Below are 27,396 nucleotides of genomic sequence, written 5' to 3'. Positions count from 1 at the left end.
TTGTATTATTTTACATCATATTTGGACCATAACATACAAATGAGACAGAGAAGGGCTGCATCAGTGTGCCTGTGCAAAGGAAAGCAATAAACGTTATTTCCAAAATGAAAATGATAGAAGATTAAAGACCCACCACTTTGAACATTACAGTAAACAATCTTGATCATAACCACATGGATAACTTTGTCTGTGTTCTTTTACAGGGCTTCAAAGAAACTTTACAAAGATAACAGAAGAGGCTAAGCTCATTCTCAGCTTGGGATCACATATTTCTTTAACTTTTTAGTCTCTTCCTTCATCTCTGTTCTCACCTACTCTCACCTTTTCTCCTTTCATCTCTCCTGGCTTTGTTCCCTCGTTCCCCTACTAGATATCTTACCGGCTCTTTCCTATTTAGTTGCACACCTGATAAAGGCTATACAGCTAAAGCATTTTGGCTTTTACTTTTTTCTTTTAAGTGTGGAAATAACATACAAATTTTCATAATAAGAAACAAGAGATGTGACAAGCATTCAGTACTCTCGCCTACACACGTCCTTAAAAGCACAAGTCTCTGTGATTTTAAGTTACTAATTTTTCACCGCTGACAGAGATGTAATTAATATGAGAGGCAAGGGATAAGCTTTCTCTGTCTCTCAGACTGCTTTGGAGATTAAGGGTAATTAGGAATTGAGGGCATTCCACTTTCTAAGTAGTTCCCTTTAAATAAATAGTACAATGAAAATAAAAACACCATTTTTGGCTCAGCAGTACTGACAGACATTTTTATAGTTCTATGCCAATGGCAGGAGGGCTTTTATTTACTGTAGATTTAGGAAATGTAATGCCTGCTGGGTTTTTACCACACATTAAACCACACTATAGAACATACAAAATGTCTCACAGTGTATGCTTTCCAAAACTATGCAATTGGAAAAATGTCAAAATTAAAGTGTTAAAATATGTACAGTCACATTAAACATATAAAATGGCACCACAAAGTTTGCCAAGGGTACTCTCTGCCAGGCTTAAACACTTCATTGCTGCATAAGAGCAATTTTAGCTGTGAAGGCAGTGACCATTGAAATTACTGGTAATTCCTACACAAAGCTCATTATACAGAAGTTTCTAGAGGCCCAGTGGGCCAAAAAACAGTAGACACAATTTCCACAGACAGAACTCTTGATTTCTTCCCCCTAGGTGAACATTTCAAGTTTTGGTTAAAAAGCAATATTTTATAAAATGTTTTATATTTCTAGGGAAACGTATGTAATGCCAAAACTATGCTTTATTACCTAACTGCAAACCTGTCCCATGGTTTTACAGAAAACAATATTTTTTTTCCATAATTAAAAGTGATCCATGTTCTGATATCAGCACCCTGCTATGACAGCTGTAATTAAAGGAATTAACATCACCTTACTGCCCCTTTTTTGCCAGCTCCAGTTTTCTACTTGATGGATTTTGCCACTACAGATTTTTATGATCACTTATACAAATACTTAATATTTATTCAGCAGAACAATCCTTAGCCAGACTTGCAGGATTCTCCACCCACATGGCAGGTTAAAGCTGCACCGAGTACAGTCCTTCACAGCATCACATTTTGGATTAATCAGTGCTTAGAAACACAGCCAGGCTGCCTCAAACACACAGGTACATTAAAGATTAAACTGCTGAGCAATCCCATTCTGTGAAAAGGCTGCATTTGATTTTAGTTTTTTTTTAATTTCTGGACTATATCTCACAATGCAATTCACTTTAAAATATTGGTGCATTAAAATCAGTGCACTCAAGTTTAAGATGGGATTTATTTTTTATTTTATTTAAGAAATGCAGCTCACATGGAATACTTGACATTAAAATACTACTATATTGAAATAAATCTATTCTTGTTTTTAAAAATGAGAGTTTCATACTGGTCATGGCATGACTAGCGTTCAGAGAATTCAGAACTATTTTTAGGCTTTGGACTCAAATTCAAGTCTGTTCTATCTTATATAATACTCTAGCATGGCTGTTGGTTTGTCTGTCCAGGATTTTAAATCACTGTAGCTCGCAAACCGTTTGGCCTATTGACCTGAAATTTGGTATACATATACTATGTGACATCTACTATCCGCTTTCTGGGTGATGATTGACCTCCAAGGTTATTGTTCTTTCTATTTTATTTCATTATAGAATCAACTTTCGGTAGCGGCCAGCAGGACGGCCATGTGGCGCATGCATACGGGCCCCCTTCTCATCCTTACCACCTTTGCCATCACTTCCCCTACCTCTTCATATCTTAAATCATTCTTGAGGCAGATTGAAGACTTAAGTTCCAGCTTAAGTGAAAAATTAAAGAAAATGTACTAAGTAACTGCAACACAAATACTGACTTATTTAGTTTTAACATGAAAATATGCTGACGAAAGAAGAGAAGAAGCGGGGCACCGGGGTGAAGAAAAGAAGAGCTATCATCCTTTTAGCAAATGAATGCTAAATGTACAGAGAAAGAGTGTGAAAACTGTAAGACAAGTGTATAACGTGCAGTGCGCCGTTACAGGTACTTAAATAATCAGAATCTCTTGAATCATCTCTCTATTATAAAAAGAAATCCTGGAATGCAAAAACAAGGCAACAATACACGATTTTCACGGAAGTTCTCGAAAGACATTTAAAAGACCCGCAGGACAAAAGAGACTTGCCACGGAGCGTCTCGCGGGGACCCTAAACATGAGACTTGGTGCCAAGAGACGGTGCCAGGGCCGTCTTGCGGGGACGTGGAACATGAGATGCTTGCAAGACACGCCCTACTCACAAATGATATCATACAAGAGCACATGCCTCAAAAAACAGTCAGCCACGTAAAAGCACGTAATGCACACACATACTGTGCTCTCAACACATATAAGGCGTATAAGGACAATACGGAGAATAGACACCCAAAGGTATTGGAGAGAAAAAAAGGCAGATAAGAGACTATACAACCAGTAAAATTAGAAGTTATTGCAGCGTCCCAGCCAGGTTGGGGCCTTTTTGGTTTTAAGTGACTGTTCGGTCCGATTGACGGAGGACGGAGTACAGCACGGAAGACTGATAGCGGGGTATTGATTGTTGCGGTAAGGGGGGCGAGATGCGGGGGATGAGGGATTGGAGAGGGTGCTAGAAAGTTGTGTTTGGGGTTACGAAGTCAGCGATTGTTCAAGTAAAATTCAAGTAAAACTTTTGTGACACTTTATCATGTCAGTCGCTACAGCATGAAAGAAAAGATAGAAAAGATCGCATTATCGCAAAACAAAAGGTGATTAATCATCAGAACCAGGTGTAATTGAAAAAAGAGCAGGACAAATTGAGGTCAGAAATAAAAGGCAAAGAGTACAGTCTTTTCGCATTTGCATCATTTTTATGCACAAAATGTGGATTTACTCAATAATAGACCATACGCTATGAGAATCTGTGGTCCCGCAACAGTTAAAGCAACGACAAGTTGAATTTCAAAGAATACACAATTCGGTCAGGTGTATATTTATGATCACGGAGAATTGATACAAATTTTAACAGGCAAAAAGAAAGGTAATGTATATATTCCGCAAATAACATTACACATCAAAGGAAATTGTGATATGCCATTCGTATTAAAATGTTTACAGTTTACTGTGAGAATAGCTTTTGCTATGACAATCAATACATCACAGGGACAAACATTACAAAAAGTCGGATTATTTATTAGAGAAACAGAAACAATATTCACTCACAGGCAGTTATACGTTGCATTGTCACAATGTGTCTCCAAAAAATATTGTTTTTAATGAAGCTTTAAAGTAAAAGTGCAAATAATGAAATTGAAACAATACCAAAGAAAAAAAAAATGTAATTGTATATGCAATTAACCAAACACAGGGGTTGGTGAGCGAAGTGAGCAGGGGGTGAAGCCCCCTAGTTTTATAAAAAAAAAATTAGCACTGAGGCTTACTGTCTAAAGTAGTGGAATTAAAACCAGAAGGTTGCCAGTTGAAGCTCCAGAATCTAACCTGCTGTGTGACTATAAGCAAGTCATTCCACCTGAATTACTGTAGAAACCATTAAGACTGTAGGTTTATATTCCTCTCCTGACTTAACATGTTTTACAATTGCAGAGATATGCATAATACTGTAATGTTTAATGTAAAAGCCACTTTAAAAAATGCCTTGATGCACTGTCCCAGTGGATAGCTCTGCTAACACGCAGCTCCAGCTTGCTAAACTCTGTGTGGAATTTGCATGTGTCTATATAGGTTTCCTGCCACATCTCAAAGATGTACAGGTTAGGTATGTTAGTAAGTACTAGCTGAAATACCCAGCATTACCTGGGAGGAAAAAAAAAGTGTTTTTTTTTTTTAATTGTTTGATAAAAATGTAATTAAAAAACACAACTTTAAAAATAAAAATAAATTAACAAACAATGAAGACTCACTAATGTGCTTGTCTTGCGGTCTTGTATGTATGTTATCATCCCGTTGACGCTCGGAACTCCAGCACATTTATTTCAATGTGATGCTCAAACATAAAGAATGCTGGCAGTCCTCTCCAGTTTCGCCCTCTGGTGGTCGTTTCGAGTGTCAACTGGATGATAACATGCATACAAGACCATAAGATCACCCCCCCCACCCTACCCAGAAGGGGTTAGGGTTGATTTCACCCTACAGTATTTTTAGTCGACCAATGAGAAACATATGTACCAAGTTTCATGAAAATCATTCTAGCCATTCTGAAGTGATGCTGAAATATACATACACACACATACATACATTGACTTTTATATATATATATATATATATATATATATATATATATAGATTGGCATGTGTGCCATGCAATGGACTGCTGCCAGATCCAGTTGTGACTCCTGCTTTGTGCTCTTTGATACTTAAGCAGGTTCTCTCCCATGACTCTAAGTAGACAAATTATTGAATGTATAATCTGAAAGAGGTTTTTACAAATCTGTGGTAGTTGGTGAGGCCAAGACAAAAATCTGCTTACCAATGTACTTGGGCATTATTCTTCATGTGTGCAATATTACCTGGCAACTTTAAATTGGCCCAGTATAGATATGTGTATCAGTATCCCCCATGATAGACTGGCATCCCACCTTTTTTTGTGCAGTGGAGTATAAAATGAGAGATATCTAGCATTTAAGTTGATACACATTTTGAGTGTCTTTATTTTTAATGTTAAAGAGTCAGAAAGCTGGACAAACGACATATAATATTAGACAGAGTTTCAGGAGACATGTTTTACTTTACTGGTAAGAACAGTTATGTTTTGATGTTTGCCTAAACATCCCCTGCCAGAATCACAGATCTTTAGAAGATTGTACTAAATACTGACGCAGGATTTTAATTTTATGGTGGGGGCACAGCAGCATGCATTCAACTGGTTTAGCAAGAGGCTTTCTTATAACTTTACTTGGACATTACAGGAGCCTATGATCTTCCCCCCACAGGAAGGCCATAAACAGTCTAGATGGCTACAACTGAACAAAGTAACTGATGGGTTGTACCTGAGCACTTTCATTGGTGAATGACTCAGGAAGTGACAAGTAGACTTATTCTATTGTTCACTGGAATTGGATTGTGGTTGAAATGGGATTGAATGAACCAAGGGAACTACCTGCATCTATTGGTCCAGAGCAGGGGTCTCCAACATGTCGCTCGCAAGCTACTGGTAGCTCACAACCCCTTTCCAAGTAGCTCGCCAAAGGGTTAATGAATACTACATAAATTTGAAAACTTGATTAGTCAAATTAGGGGTGGGCAATCTTTCCAAAAAATCATATCACGATCCACAATCGTAATTGCAATCTATCTTTTCAATGTGGCATACACTTAAGAGAATATCCAGACTCAAACTCATCAAGACCTAAGTAACACTTTATTTTAAATATCAAACAAAGATGAATTCGATTGTTCCCTCATTCGCTAGCTAAGCGGAATTAAGGAACACGTCCCAAAGCTGGCGAGTGAGTGAAGAGTGTATCCCCCCACCCCGTTCCTGGATCTCGGATTTGCACGAATAAATCAGTACCGCAAGCAAACTATGATACACAGCCAAATGAGAGAAGTCGCAAAATCAACCAGAATGTTCAAGCAAATTATAGAAAAAAACCTGATCAGCAAGACAGACATTGGATTTTGTATATTATATATTAGTAAACCTTCAAACTAATGTGCAGTTAAAGGCTCAACAGCATTCTCAGCATTTCTGGAGCTTAGTAGAGCCAGATAACTATAAGAATCTTCACCAAGCAGCTCTGAAAATGTCTGCTTTGTTTGGGTCTCCATACCTCTGTGTCTGACATGACTGTCATGAAATCAAAGTTCAGAACAAGACTGACAGATGAACATTTAAATGACTCCATAAGAGTGAACCTCAGTGGCTCCACTCCACCATAGACCTGGCTCTCTTGTTGACTCCATGCAGTGCCAGCCATCTGACTAACTGAAAAACACATCACACATGCAATTGGACATGTGAATACTCTTGGGAAGTGAAACAGGGAAATGAAGAAGTCATATCTGTGTATTTGGAATTGTATTGTTTTGTTTTGGCAGCATTCATGTTTTAATTCAATAGTGTGAGATACACTAGAAAATGCATACAGATGTACAAAATGCACTTGCAGGTGAACTAAATATTTTTTGTGATGTTTAATTGCAAAATGTGAGTTGTGGACACCAACATTTTGTAAATGTTCAGGCAAAACAAGCTTATTCAGTTTGTTTGGGTTGAAATAAGCTATGAGAATAAACGTTAGAGAACATGAGTAGCTCTCAGCCATTTTCATTTTGTAAAAGTAGCTCTCAGGAGAAAAAAAGGTTGGAGAACCCTGATCTAGAGGTATGCCAAAAGAAGTTGGACCAGTGTAAGAGAAGGGTCACTCACCCCCTCAGTCTCTTTTCTCAAATCCCTTTCTCACCATCAGGGCAAGAAGACGTGACCATCTCTTTCTTTTGCCATATCTCCATGATGAAGACAACTCTATCATAGCAGCAGCCATTTTGAAACAGGCATGCAACCTGATTCAATACTCCATTCAAAGGCCATGTAATAGCACAAAAAAAGTTAGGTTGAAAGTAAACTAAGAGCCACCTCTGCTACGTAGGCTGTAATGGTATATTTTTGTCACACTTACTTTATTTTGCTTAATAATTTGGGCTTATTATCTATAATACATAATTCATTTAAAGTGTAACTTTATCCTGATTGCTCTCTTGCTCTCTCTTGTTGACTGAGGGCATACATTTAAAAGGCAGTGTAAAATATGAAAGCTAAAAGTATGGGATTTAAGACATTTTGGTAAAGTCTACATAATAATGGATCATATAATGTCACCATAGTACCCAATACAACAAAACTGGTTGATTTCTGGTTAAAAAAGGAGACTCTGGATAGTGTCTCAGCATTTTTCTGCATTCCCGGTACAATCCTTTATCTTAAATTAATATTAGTTTTTTCATTTAGAAATAGGTTCTTAAGAAACACGATTCCCATATGTGTGAACTTTATACTTACTTACTGAAAAATTCAGGTGTTGAGTCTACTTCATCGTATTACATGTGTGAGCATAATCGTGTGGAACTTCTAATCACTGGGTTACTTGAATTATTTTGCTTCATTGATAACACTGCACTATCCTTCTTGCCTTCTAATGACTAATATATCCATCCATCCATCCATTTTCCAACCCGCTGAATCCAAACACAGGGTCACGGGGGTCTGCTGGAGCCAATCCCAGCCAACACAAGGCACAAGGCAGGAACCAATCCTGGGCATGATGCCAACCCACCACAGGACTAATATATCATTCTGCTTGATTTTAAATATCCCATAACAAAAGTATTACACAAGATATACAATGAGATATAAAAATGTATTTGTTTATGCATCTGCCAATTAACAACATTATTGCTGCAAGCACTTTCTTGGGATTATAAAAATGGATGAGTGTTTTTTTTATTACATGCTGTGATCATTTTCCTCTTGAGAGGTAATACATACTGTATAAAGAAAGAGAAATTTAAAATAAGAATCAAAGTGCAAACAGATCAGGCAAAGAGATTTCAAGTGCAATCCTTTATGTATTAAAATAAAACAAGGCTGCCTCAGCTTTAGGCTATGATTTTTATTCTGAGAATGCAATTAAATATGGTAGGAGGACAAAGGAACACATTTTAGAAGTTCCTGATGCTGCCATACCAGAACTGTGAATTACATGCAGCACGTGTGCCAACCATATTCTCCATTTTTAATTTATTGTTTTAATTTGTATTCCACAATAAGATTGAAAGCTTCTGCCAAATTATGTTGTGAGGAAAAATCTAAGCTGCTTGTGGTCTTTAACTGATTCTTTATCTACGCAAGATAATATTTTTTGAATGGAATGCCAAAGAAACTGATAATCACATTCCATTGTTCTATAGGGAAAACCTCACTGATGATCAGTTTCGTGTCATTCCAACGCCATCAACCAAATCAAATGAAAGATCCCATTTATAATGCTGCTTGCCTCGCAGGACTTAACAGCATAATTTGTGTTTTCATTGCTTCCAAAATATGAATTACAAGAACGGGAAAACGACACCATCCCAGACAGATGACACATCTAAGACACCCGACAATCTGGCTCAGCAGGCACTGTGACATAGTGGCTAAGAAGTGGGACTCAACATCATAGGCTTGCATATTAAAACTCCCACCACTGACTCACTGCAGTATTTTCTGGTGCTATAGTTGGAGCAATGAAGTATTTCAGATGCGAGAGTTAGCATTGCTGCTTTTAATTTCCTTCCACAATCTGAAGACAAGCTGTTGGTCAAAAGGGAATTTTAAACCAGACTACTATGATAAACAAGTTTCCACATGCTATGACCACAAAATGAATTAACAAGTTATAAACTTGGATGAATAGATCATTTTTTTGTATTTATCTTATCTTTTTCTTCATTTGGGGCAGACACAGTGGTAAATGGTGCTGGCTCCAAATACCTTCAGGAGTGTGGGTTTATTAAATATTAAAATGAAATATCAGAATAGTAAAATTTCTTACAGACAGTGGCAGACAGCAAACATAAATTCACTAAATCTTGCTCCCCATAGATTCAATAGTAAATACCACTCTCAAGTAAAAAAGTACAATTTGACTCTTTTTTTCTCCTGCCATTTTAGTCTGTTCACTGCTACGGCTACCAAACAAGCACAAGGCTAAAGCACATGGATTCTGCACTTGTTTTTTAATACGATTAAAGGGGCAGACTTATGTATTACATAGTAGCTACGTGCAAGTCCTTACAAAAAGACATTACCTTTAAAATACAAATACACCAATACATTTCTAATTTCGTTCTGTGTGTATGTTCTGTTTAAATGCATTTGCAAGTTTTCTTCTAATGTTTAGTCCACACTTGAATCAGCGTTACGTACTCGGGGGGTGCTTGACCGTCCAACATTGGCTGCCACAGCTCTGCAATGTCATGCTAGCCTTGCAAAGCACAGTGAGGAGCTGGAAAAAAAGTTTGCCTAAGCAGGCCCCATGAATTTCCAGGAAAATATTCAGTGAACAAGGACGCTGGAGAACACAGCATATTCACTATGAAAAGCGCTTTCGTGAATTTCGCTTTTCAACACTAGTCAGGAGTTTGAATGTCTTCCCTACGTCCATGTGAACTTTGCAGGATGTTCCGTGCTCCAAAATGATGTGTTTCATTGTAACTGTCATCTGTACATTTGTCTGGTAAGAAAAAGTGTGGGTAGCACATACTAGATTTATAGCCCTTTCAGGGTTGGTTCCTGCCTCGTGCCTGTTGCTACAGGAATATTATCTAGCTATCTATGACCTTATAATGCAATATTGGTATATTTTGACCCATGTTCTAAAATATTCATGGATTACAAACAATTACAACTGCAATTTGTAGCAAGACTTCCATAAAGATAATTTGTAATAACCATCCATCCATTATCCAACCCTACATGGTCACGGGGGTCTGCCGGAGCCAATCCCAGCGAACACAGTGTGTAAGGCAGGAAACTAACACCGGGCAGGGCGCCAGCCCCACGCAGTGTAATATCCATATTTACTTTAAAAGTTGTGTTTACTAGAAAGACATTCGGAGGCATTAATCTTTATTCACTTACGGTACTGTAACACGGTGGCGCAGTGGTAGTAAGGGGTTCGCTTCCCGCTCCCCATGTCAGCGTGGGTTTCCTCCCACAGTCCAAAGACAAGCAGGTTAGGTGCATTGGCAATCCTAAATTGTCCCTAGTGTGTGCTTGGTGTGTGGGTGTGTGTGCGTCCCCTGCGGTGGGCTGGTGTCCTGGTCGGGATTTGTTCCTGCCTTGCACCCTGTGTTGGTCAAATAACAAAACAGTACTGTGACAAAAATCTAAACTTCTGCGTCATGCCTGTTGTTGAGTTTTCCTGTTTGTACCTTGTCTCCATGGGTTATTTCAAGTTTGCATGGCAGGTGATGGTGCTGTACTGTTTTTGTCCTCTCTTACAACATTTAATTCCAATACTTTTTTCTGATTAAAGCAGACAAATAATTCTTCTTAGCACAAGCTGACAGACACAGAAAACACCTATTAAAACCACATTGTGTGACACACTTAAACTGTGTGTCTTGTAGCACTAAAATATGCAACTGCTTTAGCTGTTTTAAATATACCCAAGATAAATCCTTTTGCAAATATTCTATATAAAAAACTAAGTCTCGACTCAGTCTGACACTAACAAGCTAAGGCGGTTTAAGAAAGTAGGATAATTGGCCACACTGAGAAACACCAGAGATTGCTGCTGTTCATCCCAGAGCTGCTGAGGAAATTAAAGCTTGTACTTGGAGGGCATGCAGTACTAATTAGGTCTGGACTCTTCTTAGTTTGGGCGTGAGATGCAGTTAAACATGTAATATTCTCACTCTATACTATACATATTCTGGAATTTTTTCCTTTGTATGAGCAGTAACAAATTTTAATGAAAGACAATTTTGAAACAGATGATTGATAGAATATTTAAATGTAGTGCTGTTCATGCTTTCAGAATATTAAAAGACACATGGCATAGTCAAGTCACTGACTATGCATCACATAATTATAAATGAAATGCATTAAATCAATCACCTTTACATGCCTTGCCCAATTCAGGTTTGTGGGAACTGGAATGTACTTTAGTAGCATCAGGTAAGAATCAAATCTGGATAGGGCAGTAGTCTATCACAGTGCATGCTCATATCACATGCCCACAATCAAACAACGGCAATTTACAGCCAGCAAATCTAACATGCACAACTTTAGAATTAAAAAGGAAAACTGAAGCAGTCATGAGGACTTGGCTAAAACACACAAATTCTATACAGGCTGTGACAAAGCTGAAGTCCAAACCTAAGCTCCTGAATCAGTGATGCAACACTGCTAAGCACTACACCACAGTGTCACCAAAATGTAAAAATCAATTAATCTTTATTTAACACAGCAATTTCTGTTCAGGTTATCTTTAGGGTGTGCCTTTTCCTACTAGCTGCTGTCTTACCTAAGACAGTACGACTGGGATGCCAACTCAGAACATAGGGAATGACAAGCAGCAAGTTCTACTGATAAATTACATAGGGAACTCCACTGACCGTCCTCCAGTCTGCTGTACAACAGCAAGTGCCTCTCTCAGCTTTGGTGTTCACATACCACCAGTTATAAAGTCATTAGGTACTAATTAAATTCAAACAACAATATGAAGTGTAATACAAGACAAATCAAAAATGAAATACTCATGTTTTTAAGAAGAGTAGTCAACAATATCAGTTCTGTACATGTTAGTGTATGGCGTTTCCCATATTCCTCCATATGTCAAGTGCGAACATGCCTCACTTTCACACTTAAGTAAAACTCCTGGATCTACATAGTGGATTGTTTGGTTGTATGAAAAATATTTGGATTAATGATCATTGTTTCAGTTTACCTCTTATCCCCTTCTTTAACTTTTGGTCTCGAGTATCCCGAGTGGTGTGATGCACTCTTTTTATGTGATTCATCACTCCTATCCACATCTCCACTTCAATATACCTCTCATATAGTCATTTTCCACTCCAAAAGTCTGTATTACTTCCTCACATTTTTCCTTGCCACGTGACTTATGTCCTCGATATCAGTTATTTCTCTCACCATTGCATTTGTTTTGCATGCATCCAATGTATCACTCCGATCTTAGTTGTACATGAAACTTCTGCTCTGTTAGATCTGTCCCAGTCAACTGTAAGTGCTCTTATTGTAAACTGGAAGCATCTAGGAGCAACAACAGCTCAGCCTTGAAGTGGTAGATCACACATACTCACAGAGCTGAGAAAACAGAGTGCTGAAGCACATAGCGTTTCAAAATCGCATATCCTCTGCTGCATCACTTATAACAGAGTTACAATACTGCCTCTGAAAGAAAGAGTAGCACAGGAACTGTGTCGGAAACTTCATTAAATGGGTTTCCATAGCCGAACAGTTGCACACATGCCTAAGATCAATATGCGAAGTGCCAACCATCAGCTGCAGTGATGCAAAGCACGCCGCCATTAGACTCTGGAACATTGTGATGAATCCTGCTTCACTGTCTGGCAGTTTGATAGACGAATCTGGGTTTGGTGGATGCCAAGTAGAATGCTACTTTCTGAGCTGCATAGTGCCTGCTATAACGTTTGGTGAAAGAGTGATAATGGGGTTCTGGGGCTGTTTTTCAGGGTTTTGACTCAGCTCCTTGGTTCCAGAGAAGGATAGTGGTAATGTTAAGACATTCAATGACATTTTAGGCATTTGTGGCAACAGTTTGGAGAAGACCATTTTCTATTCCAGCATAACTGTGCCACTGTGCACAAAGCCAGATCCTTAAAGACAAGGAGAAACTCGAATGTCCTGCACAAAGACCTGACGTCAACCCTACTGATCACCTTTGGGATGAACTGGAATGCTGATTGTGATTCAAGTCATCTAACATCACACTACCTGACCTCACATATGTTCTTTTAGCTGAATTAGCACAGATTCACAGACACACTCCACAATTTTTTAGAGAGTCCTCCCAGAAGAATGAAGGCTGTTATGGGCACAAAGTGGGAGCGAACGCCCTATTAATGCTCATGGTTTTGGAATGGGAAGACCAGCAAGCTCATATAGGTGTGATGGTCATGTATCCACAAACTTTTGTCCATATAGTGAATAACTGCTCACACAGGTCACACTTATGTTTTCCTTCAATATCAGTGAAATCACTGAAACATGAGTTTTGACCAAGGTCACTCTTTTGACACTGACAAAAACAGGTTCTCATACAGTATTAGAAATCCTGCTCCAGTCTTCAAAATAAGTGCATGAATAAAATAAATAAAAAAAGCCAAAAGTTTGTGTTGCTTACCTGTTAATATAACTAAGAGCCACATATGTTGGCTGTTGCAGTTCTTGCTTTTCTAAGACACGAGGATCTGTATCTAAAAGAATAAAAAAAATGTAAAATCAGTTAGGTAAGATGTTTAGAAATGGATCACTACACAAAAGAACACATCATGAACAAACACAATTGTGAGAAACCTCTCTGCATAAAGCAAATCCTAACATTTAACTGACCACAAATGACAACCTTTACTCTCATAATCTAACTCCTTCATCTCATGTTGAATATGCCATAAATTATAAGCTTGGAGTCTTGTTGTAGCACAGGAGTATGTCAGTTGTGCCTTCTTGAAATATCTTAACAGGGAAAAATAGGGAAATTCAAATTCCTAGCTAAAAAGCAATAAAAAGCAGTGTTCTGAAAATTACAAACTACTGTTTAAACCACCATTTCCTCAACTGGAGACAGGTTTGTGTGATTCAAAGTACAACAGTCACAAAACAAGACATACTCATCTCCAAATCACACAGAACAGTTTGTTTGTTGAAAAGGGTGAAGCGCGTTTATAAGTAACAAACATAGGCTTGAACTGCTAATTGAGATAATTGCATTAAAAGGACCTATTCATTTTCTGAAGCATAAAGACAAAAGAAGTAACATACACAGAAAAAGCAATAACATTTTAATTGGCTTTAGATCATAAAGTTGTATTTCTGTTGTAAAGGCCCACTTAACTGCACATGAGATGCAGTATTCTTGTTTTTGTGAGCCACCATAGGAACAATCCAATGATTTTCCATTTGACATACAAGTATAGACTATATATTCATTCAGACCTGAACTCAAAGATTTTAAAGCAAACCAGATTATGCATTCAGTACAAATATAACATGTTCTACTTCTCGAGTGAGCATTTGTTATTGTATATGCATTGCCCATTGTTACAGTACATTTATATTCAAATCCACAACTGGAATACTTCAGGATTATTTACCTTGGCAGTCTGTTAAACTGCATGGGTGAATTGATTTTCTACTTGTTGAAGCATCTCACATATACATACATGTGAGACATATTCTCTTCCTGATGATGCTTTCACTTGCATTTCTATAACTTTTAATCTGTATTTGTACTTGTATCTCCGTGCCGTTTGCAATGTTGATATCAAGTAAAGCACAATGTTAACCAATGAAAAAAACTGTTACTGGGATGGACTTTAGTTCAATTCACTTCTGTTCACAAGACTGTTTTCCAGAAGTTATTTATTTAACAATATTTTAGTAAAACTATATGAGTTTGAGATTCTCCAAGCATATAACTAGATGACCTGACACATGGATTATGCAACATGAGTAATATGAGATTGTTCATGGATGTTCTTGATATTGTTTGCCGTAGTCTAGGTTTGATCACATATATGCCTTATCTATTAGAATTGTTGTTATCTCCGTTCTGCATGAAACATAAAATTAAAAATTTTCATTCGCCGTCACTTTCTATTACATGGGGGTAAATAACATATCAAAAAATATATATCTGGGTGAAGTATTCCTTTAATGTGCTTTACAAAGAGTACTGTAAATCATACATTGTAGAGTAATTTTCAACATTCTTCATCTTCACTGTTACTGCACCTTCACACTAAGATAATCCAGTAAAGTTCATTTTATAACATTTGAAAAACTGTGATAAGATCAGGCCATTCAGCTCAACAAGCTCATCCATCCTATTTACCTGGATTCTCTAAAATAACATCAACTCGAGATTTAAAGATCTTTACAGTTCTGCTCTCCCTCATACTACTTGGTAGTGTATCCCATATGCCTAAGGTTCTTTGTGTGATGAAAAGCTTTCTAACATCTGCAAGCAACAATGTTCCTTAATATGTTTCCAACCATGCCTCTGTGCTCTTTTTGAAGAATTTATTCTAAATTAATAGCTGGGATCAACTGTACTAATTCCTTTCATAATTTTAAATACTTCAGTCATGTCACACTGTAATCTTTGCTTAAACTAAAAATGTTCCGCTCTTTCAACCTCTCCTCATAGCTAAAAACCTCTTAGGCCCAAAATCAGCCTAGTCACCCTTTTCTGAACTTTCTCTAGTGTTACTATGTTGCTTTTTGTTATATGGAGTCCAAAATGGTACATAGTACTCCAGATGAGGTCTTACCAGTGTGTGACACAATTTATGCATAACCTCCCCTGACTTCTACTCTACACAGTGAGCTCTAACACCTAACATTCTCTCATCCTTCTTAATTTCCCTTTTACACTGTCTGGATATTAATAGTGACAAGTTCACCACAACTCCTAGGTCCTTCTCATAAAGCGTAATTTCAAGTTTCAGACCTCCTACTTCGTATTAAAATCTAGCATTTCTACTTCATGCGTTACATTTGCTTGCATTATTGAAGCTGGGCACCTTGAGAGAAGACGGGAAAAGAGAAGAAGGGATTACATTTCTTAGCTAGCTAGGAAAGGCCTGGTCATTTTTCTGTTAAACATTATTGTTAGGGAGATGGAAATCTGGTGCGTCCCGCCATGAAAGCCCTCACCTAGAGGAGCAGATAAAGACAGTAACCCCGTTACCATAATTAAATCTCTTTACTTTTAATTAATAAAATGCTCTTTTCCAAAATAATTATCTTTAATGTTCATTAATATTTTAATAACTCCCATTGAAAGGAAAAATAACTGATTCAACTGGTCAAAAAAGAAAGAGACTGTGAAGATGCACTCTGTAAAGCACAATGCTAACCTAACAGAAGGGCAATAATGTGAATTTTTTTTCACCACTCTGCAACTCATGGAAGGATATGTAGGAATGAAAATATGAAAGCTGAATTTTCAAATCAATTGTTTTAAGTAAAGAACTTGCTTCTTCACTTCCAATATTTGTACAATTCTGGGCAGATTATGAAAAAACATTTTTTTACAATCCATAGGATCGGTTTATCTTATAAGTATAAGAATATTTATTGTCATGCAGGCAGTAACACTAAGAATAGGTCTGTTGTGTTTAATCTTCATCACAATACATAAATGATATTTGAATTCATTGTTTAATTACCATGATTAATAGTTCTACTTGACATCAGATACAGGGTCAGGTGAAAACCCAGTTGCAGAATAATCATTAAAACATCACACAAGTTGTTCTACTTGCCTTTCTCTTCATTAATTGCATCAGCACAAATGGACCTCTACCACATACTGTACTCTGCTAATTAGGTCTGCAAATTACCCAGTATTATATAAAAACAAGGTGAATATAAATTGCAAACTTTACATATGTTGGCACATGTCTTTTATTTAATTTACAAAAATGAAATTAAAGAGCAAGTCTTAATAAGACATAAACACATCCTTGCATTAGTTTCAAAGCTGACGTCAAGTCTGTTCATTTAGAAAGCTACAGAAGGCTAGTCAGGCTAACTAATTAATACCAAATGTACTGATGGGTAGGAGGCTGAGGTTAAAAAAGAGGACTCCACGTGTCACAGAAGTGGAAAGAATTTTCCAATTCAAGAGCAATGGGTACTAGACACTGTGTCTCTTAATTGAGTAATTATTACAATATACAACTATGTCATTATACAGGGTATAACCAAAAGCACCTCCACTGCATAGGTATAGACAACAGGGAAATTAACTTTACACTGAGTCTGTCAAGGCTAAGCAATCAAAATAAAATATGATGAAAATGAAAACAAAATCAATAAAATAAATAAAATAAGCTATTTTAGTCAGTTGACCTGCATACTGTATACTGTTTATTGGATCCTACACAACATTTAAACCAGGACACAGTGTACATTCAATTTGTTCCCCTCATAAGCAATTAATGTTCCTCAGTAATTCTGTTGTGTCTTACATTTTCATGGGATGCTCTCAACGAGACGGCACGGTGGTGCAGTGGGTAGCATTGCCGCCTCACAGTTAGGAGATCGGGGTTCGCTTCCTGGGTCCTCCCTGCATGGAGTTTGCATGTTCTCCCCGTGTCTGCATGGGTTTCCTCCGGGTACTCCCGTTTCCTCCACAGTCCAACGACATGCAGGTTAGGTGCATTACCGATTCTACATTGTCCCTACCTAGTGTGTGCTTGGTGTGTGGGCTGGTGCCCTGCCCGGGGTTTGTTTCCTGCCTTGCGCCATGTGTTGGCTGGGATTGGCTCAAGCAGACTCCCATGACCCTGTAGTTAGGATATAGGATGGATGGATAATGGATGGATGGATGCTTTCAATGACATACTTATTGGGAATTTTAGCCAGCTTGTTCAGAAATTATCAAGGATATTTATACTTATCCCAGTGTGATGTTTTAAAGACTACAACTAATGAGAAATTAATTAAAGACTGAACTTGAATTTATCGCCTCATTCATAATAATAAGAGTATAACACATTTTGCAAATGTGAAAAGACAATTTATTTCAACTCTATAAATCCACACATCCCTATTTTAATATAAAAAATGTGTACACTACAATACCCAGATGCTCTACAGACAGCCAAACGACGTTTTGCCATATAGTGGGACTATTCAATGATCCTCACTGATTAGGCTGTGCTGTGTACACCTCCTATGGGAAGTCTAGAAAGGTTATTCTTACTATACTCCCAAACCACCTAAAGTGGCTACAGGAGGAGCAGCTGTTCCACTCTGTATTCCCAATGTATTGCTGAAATGCTCACAGTACTGCAGATTGTATGCCCAGGAACCTTAATTTTGTTTATACTTGAATTTATATTCTTATGACCACTTCTCAAAAGAGGAATTTGGAGGGGAATGGAGACTGATAAACTACAAGTATTATCTGTTAACTTACCCCCAACTTCATCACCATGACCAGAATAACATCTGCTAAACTGCTGCCACTGCACCGATTCGCTGTTCGGTCTCATGATCACCTCTACTGTCACTCATCAATAAGACATCAGGGTACCTGAACACTGGGCAACTTCTCACCCCGTACAAAACAGCTTATTTGTTTCTGGATGAGGAACATCACCTCAGACGTGGAGGTGCTGATTCCCGTTCCATTTAGATCATACTCAGCTCCAAACCATGGTAATGTGTAGTGATGATCACAGTTTAATGAAGACAAGAAGATAACATCATTGGTAAACAGCAGAGACACAATCATTAGATCCACCCCTAGATAGCCTCTAGTCATTGGCTGTGCTTTATCCTGTCCTGAAAATCAAGAAAATAAATGCAGACTAGATGTACCCTTGATAAAGATCAACACTCACATTTAACAGATTCCACTAACTAAAGTGTGATAAGTTAACTCCTGAGGCCTTGTGTATAAACGGTGCGTACGCACAAAAATGTTCCATATGCTTATTTCCATGCTTACATCACGATGTATAAAAACTAAACTTGGCATAAAGCCACACACATTCTCAAACCAGCTCAATCCATTGTGTATGCAAGTTTTTGGCTCGGTTTTCAAACTGGGGGCACCCAGCGTCAAAGCAGTACTATGGTTCCTGTGTGGTTTCCCTTTATTTTTTAGATTCACATCCCTGATGCGGCCTTATCAAATAAACTGAAATTAAACGCATATCGTTTATTAGTTTAAGGAATCTGATTGCAATCAACCTGTAACAATATAATGGTCCATGGAATGGCCAAACTATTATGTAGTTGCTTTAGCATTGTTACTCTCAGCGCACCACTCAGAGTATTTTAACCTACTGTATCTGAGTGTGGAATCACAGCCCTACAGCATCTGATCGGATAAAGGATCATCGGGATACAGCATCTAGCACACGCTGCCTCAGCCATGCACATAGTCTATTTGAACCTCTTCCCTACAGCAAACCCTTCAGAGCCTTTCCTGTAGGGACCTTGTGGTTCAGAAACCATTTGATCCCAAGAGCTCTAAACACACTCAATCAGTCCATCAAATTCTCCTGGTAGAACCATTTGTACTTATAAGCACATTTACCTCACTGTAAACTGCACTACAGTTGTAATACTGCACAACCTTTGTCACTTATGTTTTCATATTGCGTATTTTTCATTGTTTTTTTATCATATTATTATTATCATTATTATTACTGTTATTTTAATTTTATAGGAAAAAAACATCTATGGAGGATTTCCATATTGAATCTCATTGTACCATATAATAACAATAAAGGAAGTCAATTCAATTCAATAGAAGAAAGCGCGTATTTACATATGATGACGACTGGCTTCTAAGTCGATTTAGATTTCTAAGCACTATCTTCTTGGAACTCTTGATATCATTTTTAAGATGAAATGCAGTGAAGTATGTATATTACATTATTAAGATACATTTTACCTTCATTTAAATAATGTATACTGTTAATAATTTAATGCGTGAGCACAGTGGACAGTGGTAGTGATGAGCTACCTCCCCGTTCGGGGATTGTTCCTGCCTCACGCTGTATGCTTGCTAGGACTGGTGCGAACCTGGTTTGATAGATGGATGGAATAATTAAACATGTACTACGAAGATATTTCAAAGTTCCTTAAAAGCTTTGAAGAATCTGTGTTCTAAGCTTAGAGATGGTTTTACATTTATTAAAGAACTGGTTACGTGGAGAAAGAAAAGGAAGGACAGGAAGTGGGCGTTAGTACATTTGAAAGAGACAGTACTGCTGCAATAATTTATTTCATCAAGGATCACGCACAGTGCAGCAAGCATCTTGCAGGAGGCAGGAACAATCTTTGAACGGGGCGCCAGCTCATTGGAACCACTGTGCTCCCATGTTTAATACATGCTTTAATTCATTTCATCATGAAAATGATATCAAGTATACATCTTAGTATTTACATTATTCAGAGAGCTGTAATATCATGAATGTAATGGATTCTGTGTCCTGTCGGAGGAAGAGAAAGCCTGTTTAAGATGCACGTAGTGATTCACACTCATAGAGTACATAGAAGAATACATAGAACACAAAGCATTTAATGTGCTACTTTAGTTACGATGGGATATGAGAAACTAGTAAATTAAACGATTTTAAGATGAAGATTATGATATTTTATTTTAATGACAAAATAAACAACGTGATTAAAATAGAAATTTGAGATTAAAGTTAACATTTCAAGCTTTTATTTCCAATGTGTCCCTATGTTTTTTTCTTTTCTCTGTACCCTAATAAGCTTCCATATGAATCTCAGACGGTAGGCTATGATTCGCCTTTTCACGGCAACTTTGATATCTGATCATTTCTTTTTTATTTTGGGCACTGTGTGACTTTCTTAACTTGAAATTTCAAATTTCTCCGACACTCTGTCACTCAATCGACTTCCTTCTGTTGTTTTTACCACTGCTTAAACCAACAAATAGTAAGTTTTACCTTGCCTCCACTTAGTATTCGCTGAAATTCTTCTATTTTCCCCATGCTTTTGACATTGTCTTTCTTTTCACAGAAAGCTGAACTTAAGGGCTATTTATATTGATTTGCATATTCAAAGAGCTGTAATTCTGGGAGGAGACGGGGTGGGGCAGCAGGCGCGTGTATGTATGTTACATTTCACTCTGACCGGGATTTATGTACAGGAAGAACATGGAAGTTGGAGTATGCACAGATTTATGCATCTAGATTTTTTTGTGTTTACACACATTTCTGTTTTTGTCCAAACACCATGTTTTAGTGTGTATTCTACGCACGCTGTTATACATGAGGCCCCTGCTCTGTAAATACATAGACTAGATATCACATAGTAAGAAGTCCAATTATTAATCACTGAAATAAGTACTACCAATTTCTTCCTTTTTTACCCATGCATATATACATAAAAGTATATACACAGGATGGTGGAGAAAAAGTAGGCCCATATGCATTAAGGTGCCCTGCCACGATTTTAGCAGCATCAAACATGATCTTGAGAAACTAGCAAGAAATCCACATTAACATTTAGTTTCTCTTTGTTAGTTCTCATCTGTGTATATGATGTTTTGCATTCACTGAGACAGAGTATTTTGATTATGGAAGTCCAGGTTGACAATGAGGGATTTAGGAAAAAATTGTGACTGCTCCTGCAAAACACACAAGTCAGCAATCTGTGAAAAAGAGGTACACTACTGGATCTGTGAGAAATGCACAAAAAACAAGAAACCCTTGGTTTGTTTGTACCCTGAGATTCACAACAACATTGTGGATCAAATGGAAAAAAGTCCACATAAGTCAAAGTGGCAATTATCTTATGAGACATGAGTGTCACATGCACTCCATGATTTATAGGCTACATTTACATGCAACATCTCGTATATGTAGTATGTGTATTTGTATGTTTGCGTAGATATAGTATGTACAGTAATCTATACTAATAAAAGGCAAAGCCCTCACTCACTGACTCACTCACTCACTCATCACTAATTCTCCAACTTCCCGTGTAGGTAGAAGGCTGAAATTTGGCAGGCTCATTCCTTACAGCTTACTTACAAAAGTTGGACAGGTTTCATTTCGAAATTCTACGCCTAATGGTCATAACTGGAAGGTATTTTTCTCCATTATCTGTAATGGAGTTGAGCTGGAATGACATGGGGGGGCGGAGTTTCGTGTGACATCATCACGCCTCCCACGTAATCACGTGAACTGACTGTCAACGCAGTGCGTAGAAAACCAGGAAGACCTCCAAAAAGCGCTTAAGAAAACATGCATTATATAATTGAGAAGGCAGCGAAACAATAAGAAGCGAGCAAGTACCATATTCATGAGTGATGCTACCTCGAAAAGAAAGCAAGGTGTAAACCTAAACTTTAAATTAAGTTCATAGACAGGCTACCACTGGCGTTTCACATGCCCACAGGTAATGCGGGATACAAGTTTAATGAGAGGACGCAGGATATAAACGAGAGTTTTGATCACTTTGTAACTAAGTTAAAATTGTAGGTGAAGGGGTGTGCTAATGCAAATTCCGAGAGACTGTGTTTGTGGGGCATTGACAGTTAAGGCGGGTGGGGGAGTCACGTCATCATATCCCCTCCCATTCATCTAATTTCGCTCTGAGCTGAGCTCCGCAGCTAACGCCGTCTTCCGAAGCAACTTTGTCAGACTGCCACCAAATACTCACAGAAAAATCCACAAGTTAATACACACGCTGTCTCTAGAGTTTCTACACACTGAATCCTCCAGGCACTACTTACAAAAGGTCACATTGACAATCGTGTTACGTTATTTTTAAAAACTTTCCTTTTCTTAGCACAAGCACAGCTGAGAAGCTTGATGCATGTGCTCCATAAGGCTTTAAAAATAATGCATTTAATCACACTTTGCATTACAAGCAGATTACATTGATCAGCGCATCCCAATTCATTTTACCCTCGCACCACCTTAGTTTGAGAAGAAGTATGAAAAATATGAGGTTAACACAGAAAAACAGATCACCAATTCAAGCTTTATAAATAATCGATTAAGCCATCAATAATTGTTTTGGTAAAGCCATCCTCCTTCCATTTTATAATTTTTCCGCCACTAGCCATGATTAAATGAACGGTAAAAAGTAAGAGCAAAGCGAGGGTGACTTATTTAGGCAGGCATATATATGACAGCAACACTCATGACAATGTCAATCATGTTACGTTATTATTAAAATGTTTCCTTTTCTTTTCATTACTTCTTTAACACACTACTTCTCCGCTGGCGGGTATTTTGATATATATATATATATATATATCATATAATATATGAATGACCTCCAAAGATCGCTGAAACTTTTGATATCATGAACGTGTCTGCAAAACTGGGTCTCCTGCCCAGCAAAAGTCGAGCAGCCAGCGCGCTGCATAGCTGTGCCGACCTTTGAGACGCTGACTGCGCTTCTGCCTTAAGTCAAAGTGAGCACTTTTAATTTTTTTCATCCTCCCCCTGCGCTATAGCCCAGACAAGTGCAAACACGGGACCCCTTTTCTACACCGCGGCAAATTAATATTAAGGCAATTCACACTTTCTTTTGCATGTGCCATCACAGCCGATTAATGGCAGGGACGTCTCACCAGTCTACACAAGACCCACGCGACTGTCCCCAAAAGCCGATCATAACGCCAGCGAACACATCTCTCTATACTATATAAAAGAAAAAGGCAACTTTCCTTTCTTTACACCTTTTTTCTTTTGATCCCAAACCAAAGCCTTTCTCGCTTAACACTGCAGAGGACACAAAACTAATTTTCTTTAAATGCCGGTAAGGCACATTACCAGAGGCACAAATTTGAACGTTCACATAGAAAATGTAATTTCTATACCACAGCCGTCGTGTAGCGCCTTTCAAAAGGGATCTATTACCAAGAGATGATCCATATACATTTTAGCTGCTGTTAGTTACTTACCTGTTGTGTTACACAGTCTTTAAAATGTAGTTTACCCGCAACCACTCCAGTAGTGCTCAATGTACCTGTACTTCTTAAAAGCGTTAATGTTTTACTGTTTAATAACTTATAGACTATATTTTATTATTTCTCACTTGCACTCAGTGACCAAAGCTATACACACACATATATAAAAGCTATACACACACATATATGCAGACCAGCCGCGGAAAGCCCATCTGAATCAGGAACGTCACTTCCAGTTCCGGCAGAAGAACGTCACTTCCAACGTCAGCCCAGAAGATTGTCACTTCCTGTCCCGATTCCCAGACTGATGTCAGAGAGACATCACTTCCGGTCAACCAACATATACACACAGCTAGGAATATTATAGTATATGTATGTGGCCTGGACCTATAACCCAGCTAAGGCAACCAGGTATATACCGAAAAATGCCCAGCCGGCCTGGGAATATAATAATATTATCTCATTAATTGAGATGATAGACCTCATAAAGGCAGAAACCGCCTTAGGAAGGTCAGAATATGTATGTATTGAGGCAAATTCCTAGGAGGGACCGTGCTCCTCTAATTCCCTTACCCTTAATAGACATCCCTTTTGAGCGGATTGGGGTCGACCTGGTGGGACCCCTAGAACCCTCAGCCAAAGGTCATAAGTATATAATGGTCCTGGTAGATTATGCTACTACAAAAGCTATCGCACGGGAACTAGTGGGAGTATTTGCGCGTGTTGGGATCCCTAAAGAAATCCTGACGGATCAAGGGACTCCTTTTACCTCGCAGGCGTTCAGGGAGACTGCCAAGCTACTTCAAATAAAACATTTAAAGACCGCGGTATATCATCCTCAAACCGATGGTCTTGTAGAGAGGTTTAATCAGACTCTCAAACAGATGTTACGTAAAGTAGTCAATGAGGATGGAAGGAACTGGGATCAGCTCCTCCCCCTTGTCCTTTTTGCATATCGGGAAGTTCCACAAGCCTCCACGGGGTTCTCACCATTTGAATTGCTATATGGACGACAGCCCCGGGGCATATTAGGCGTTTTAAAGAAGGATGGGAGGAAGAGGCCCTCCCATCAACAAATATATTGGAGTATATCGCACAGTTCTGCGATAGATTTGAAAAAATTAGACCCATATTAAAACACATATGGAAAAGGCGCAAGCAGCTCAGGCCCGATGCTATAACCGAGTGCGTCTCTGCGGGAGTTATTTGGTGAAACAACCAAATCGTCGACCCAGCGAGCATTTATCATGTCAATCTGCTGAAACCGTGGAAGGACAGGGATTCTGAACCCTCCTCCGGACAGCCCGCTCTCTCTTTGCTCATCAATTACACCTTAATTTGAACTAATTTGACTCGCCAACAACGTCAGGAGCTATCCTGTCTGTCCCTGAGGTAGTTAGTGAAAAACCAGGTCGGACCTCCCTGATTGCGCATGACATTGTGACAAAACCTGGGGTTATAGTCCGAGAACGCCCATACAGAATTCCCGAGGCAAAAAGGCTGAAGTGGAGTTGGAGATCAGGCGAATGCTGGAGCTAGGTGTGATTGAGGAAAGTTATAGTCCCTGGTCCAGTCCTATCGTTATGGTCGGTAAGCCCGATGGAAGTTGGAGGTTTTGCAATGACTTCCGTCGGCTTAACCAAGTCTCCCAATTTGGCGCCTATCCGATGCAGCGGTGGATGACCTCCTCGGCGGCTAGGACATGCCAAATTTTACTACTCTAGATATGACTAAAGGGTACTGGCAGGTTCCCTTACGGACTCGCTAAGGAAAAACAGCTTCAGCACCCCTAGTGGTCACTGGCAATATCGTGTCCTCCCATTTGGATTACATGGGGCACCTGCGACCTTCCAGCGTCTGGTGGATAAAGTGCTGTCCTCATAATTCATATAGTGCTGCCTACTTGGATGGCGTTGTCATCTATTCCAACACCTGGGAGGAACACATACTGCAGGTTGAAGCTGTATTGCGGACACTAGCAGAAGCTGGACTTGTATCAACCCGAAAAATGTTATTTTGGGTTGGTCGGCCAAATATTTAGGCTATCTAGTGGGCGGGTATATATGTGGTATATATATATATATATATATATATATATATATGTATATATATATATATATATATATATCACACACACACACACACACACACATGCACAGGAGTCCAATCCGCGGGTCACGAGGTGGTTTTACATACATACATACATACATACACACATATATATAATTTGTGTGTGTGTATATATGATGTAGATAGGTATGTATATACTGTATATATATATATGTGTATATGTAGATATGTATATAGATATGTAGATATGAAGATATGTATGTGTATATATATATGTGTGTATATATATATATATATATATATATATATATATATATATGTATGTATGTGTATGTGTGTGTGTGTGTGTGTGTGTATATATATATATGACAGCAGCAATCCAAGCTGTGAGAAAACAGTAAAAAGGAGGCATGTCAGACGTTGTGGTACATTTTCTGATGCAGCTAGACGAAAATAACTTTGTGACGCTGCCGCCAAATACACAAAACAATTACTTTGACAATCATGTTACATTCTTTTTAAAATGTTTCCTTTTCTTTTTCATAACTTCTTTAACACACTACTTCTCCGCTGCCAAGCTGGTATATATATATATATATATATATATATATATATATATATATATATATATATATATATATATATATATATATATATATATATATATATATATAGATAGATAGATAGATAGATAGATAGATAGATAGATAGATAGATAGATAGATAGATATGAGAACAACACTCATATCAATGACAAAAAATTACATTAACAATCATGTTACGTTATTTTTTAAATTTTTCCTTTTCTTTTTCGTACCTTCTTTAACACACTACTTCTCCGCTGCGAAGCGCGGGTATTCTGCTAGTATACAATAATATACAGTGCATCCGGAAAGTATTCACAGCGCATCACTTTTTCCACATTTTGTTATGTTACAGCCTTATTCCAAAATGGATTAAATTAATTTTTTTCCTCAGAATTCCTCACACAACACCCCATAATGACAACATGAAAAAAGTTTACTTGAGATTTTTGCAAATTTATTAAAAATAAAAAAATTGAGAAAGCACCTGTACATAAGTATTCACAGCCTTTGCCATGAAGCTCAAAATTGAGCTCAGGTGTATCCTGTTTCTCCTGATCATCCTTGAGATGTTTCTGCAGCTTAATTGTAGTCCACCTGTGGTAAATTCAGTTAATTGGACATGATTTGGAAAGGCACACACCTGTCTATATAAGGTCCCAAAGTTGACAGTTCATGCCAGAGCAGAAACCAAGCATGAAGTCAAAGGAATTGTCTGTAGACCTCCGAGACAGGATTGTCTCGAGGCACGAATCTGGGGAAGGTTACAGAAAAAAAATTCTACTGATTTGAAGAAAGCACAGTGGCCTTCCTCGTCCATAAGTGGAAGAAGTTTGAAACCACCAGACTCTTCCTAGAGCTGGCCAGCCATCTAAACTGAGCGATTGGGAGAGAAGGGCCTTAGTCAGGGAGGTGACCAAGAACCTGATGGTCACTCTGTCAGAGCCCCAGAGGTCCTCTGTGGAGAGAGCACAAACCTTCCAGAAGGACAACCATCTCTGAAGCAATCCACCAATCAGGCCTGTATGGTAGAGTGGCCAGACGGAAGCCACTCCT

At 38.2% G+C, this 27,396-nt stretch overlaps 1 protein-coding gene across 2 annotated transcripts in view; it reads right to left on the bottom strand.

Annotated features, from left to right (window-relative positions):
• Positions 1 to 27,396, bottom strand: part of jazf1b (JAZF zinc finger 1b) — a 287,243-nt gene that overhangs the window by 139,727 nt on the left and 120,120 nt on the right. For both annotated transcript variants that reach the window (XM_039736337.1, XM_039736338.1), the window contains one exon: positions 13,388 to 13,460. In XM_039736337.1, the coding sequence (XP_039592271.1) occupies positions 13,388 to 13,460 (73 nt within the window). The remainder of the gene's footprint in view (positions 1 to 13,387; positions 13,461 to 27,396) is intronic.

This window comes from Polypterus senegalus, chromosome 15, assembly GCF_016835505.1.
Source record: "Polypterus senegalus isolate Bchr_013 chromosome 15, ASM1683550v1, whole genome shotgun sequence".
Taxonomy (NCBI): Eukaryota; Metazoa; Chordata; class Cladistia; order Polypteriformes; family Polypteridae; genus Polypterus; species Polypterus senegalus.
This window is presented reverse-complemented; position numbering and strand designations above follow the sequence as displayed.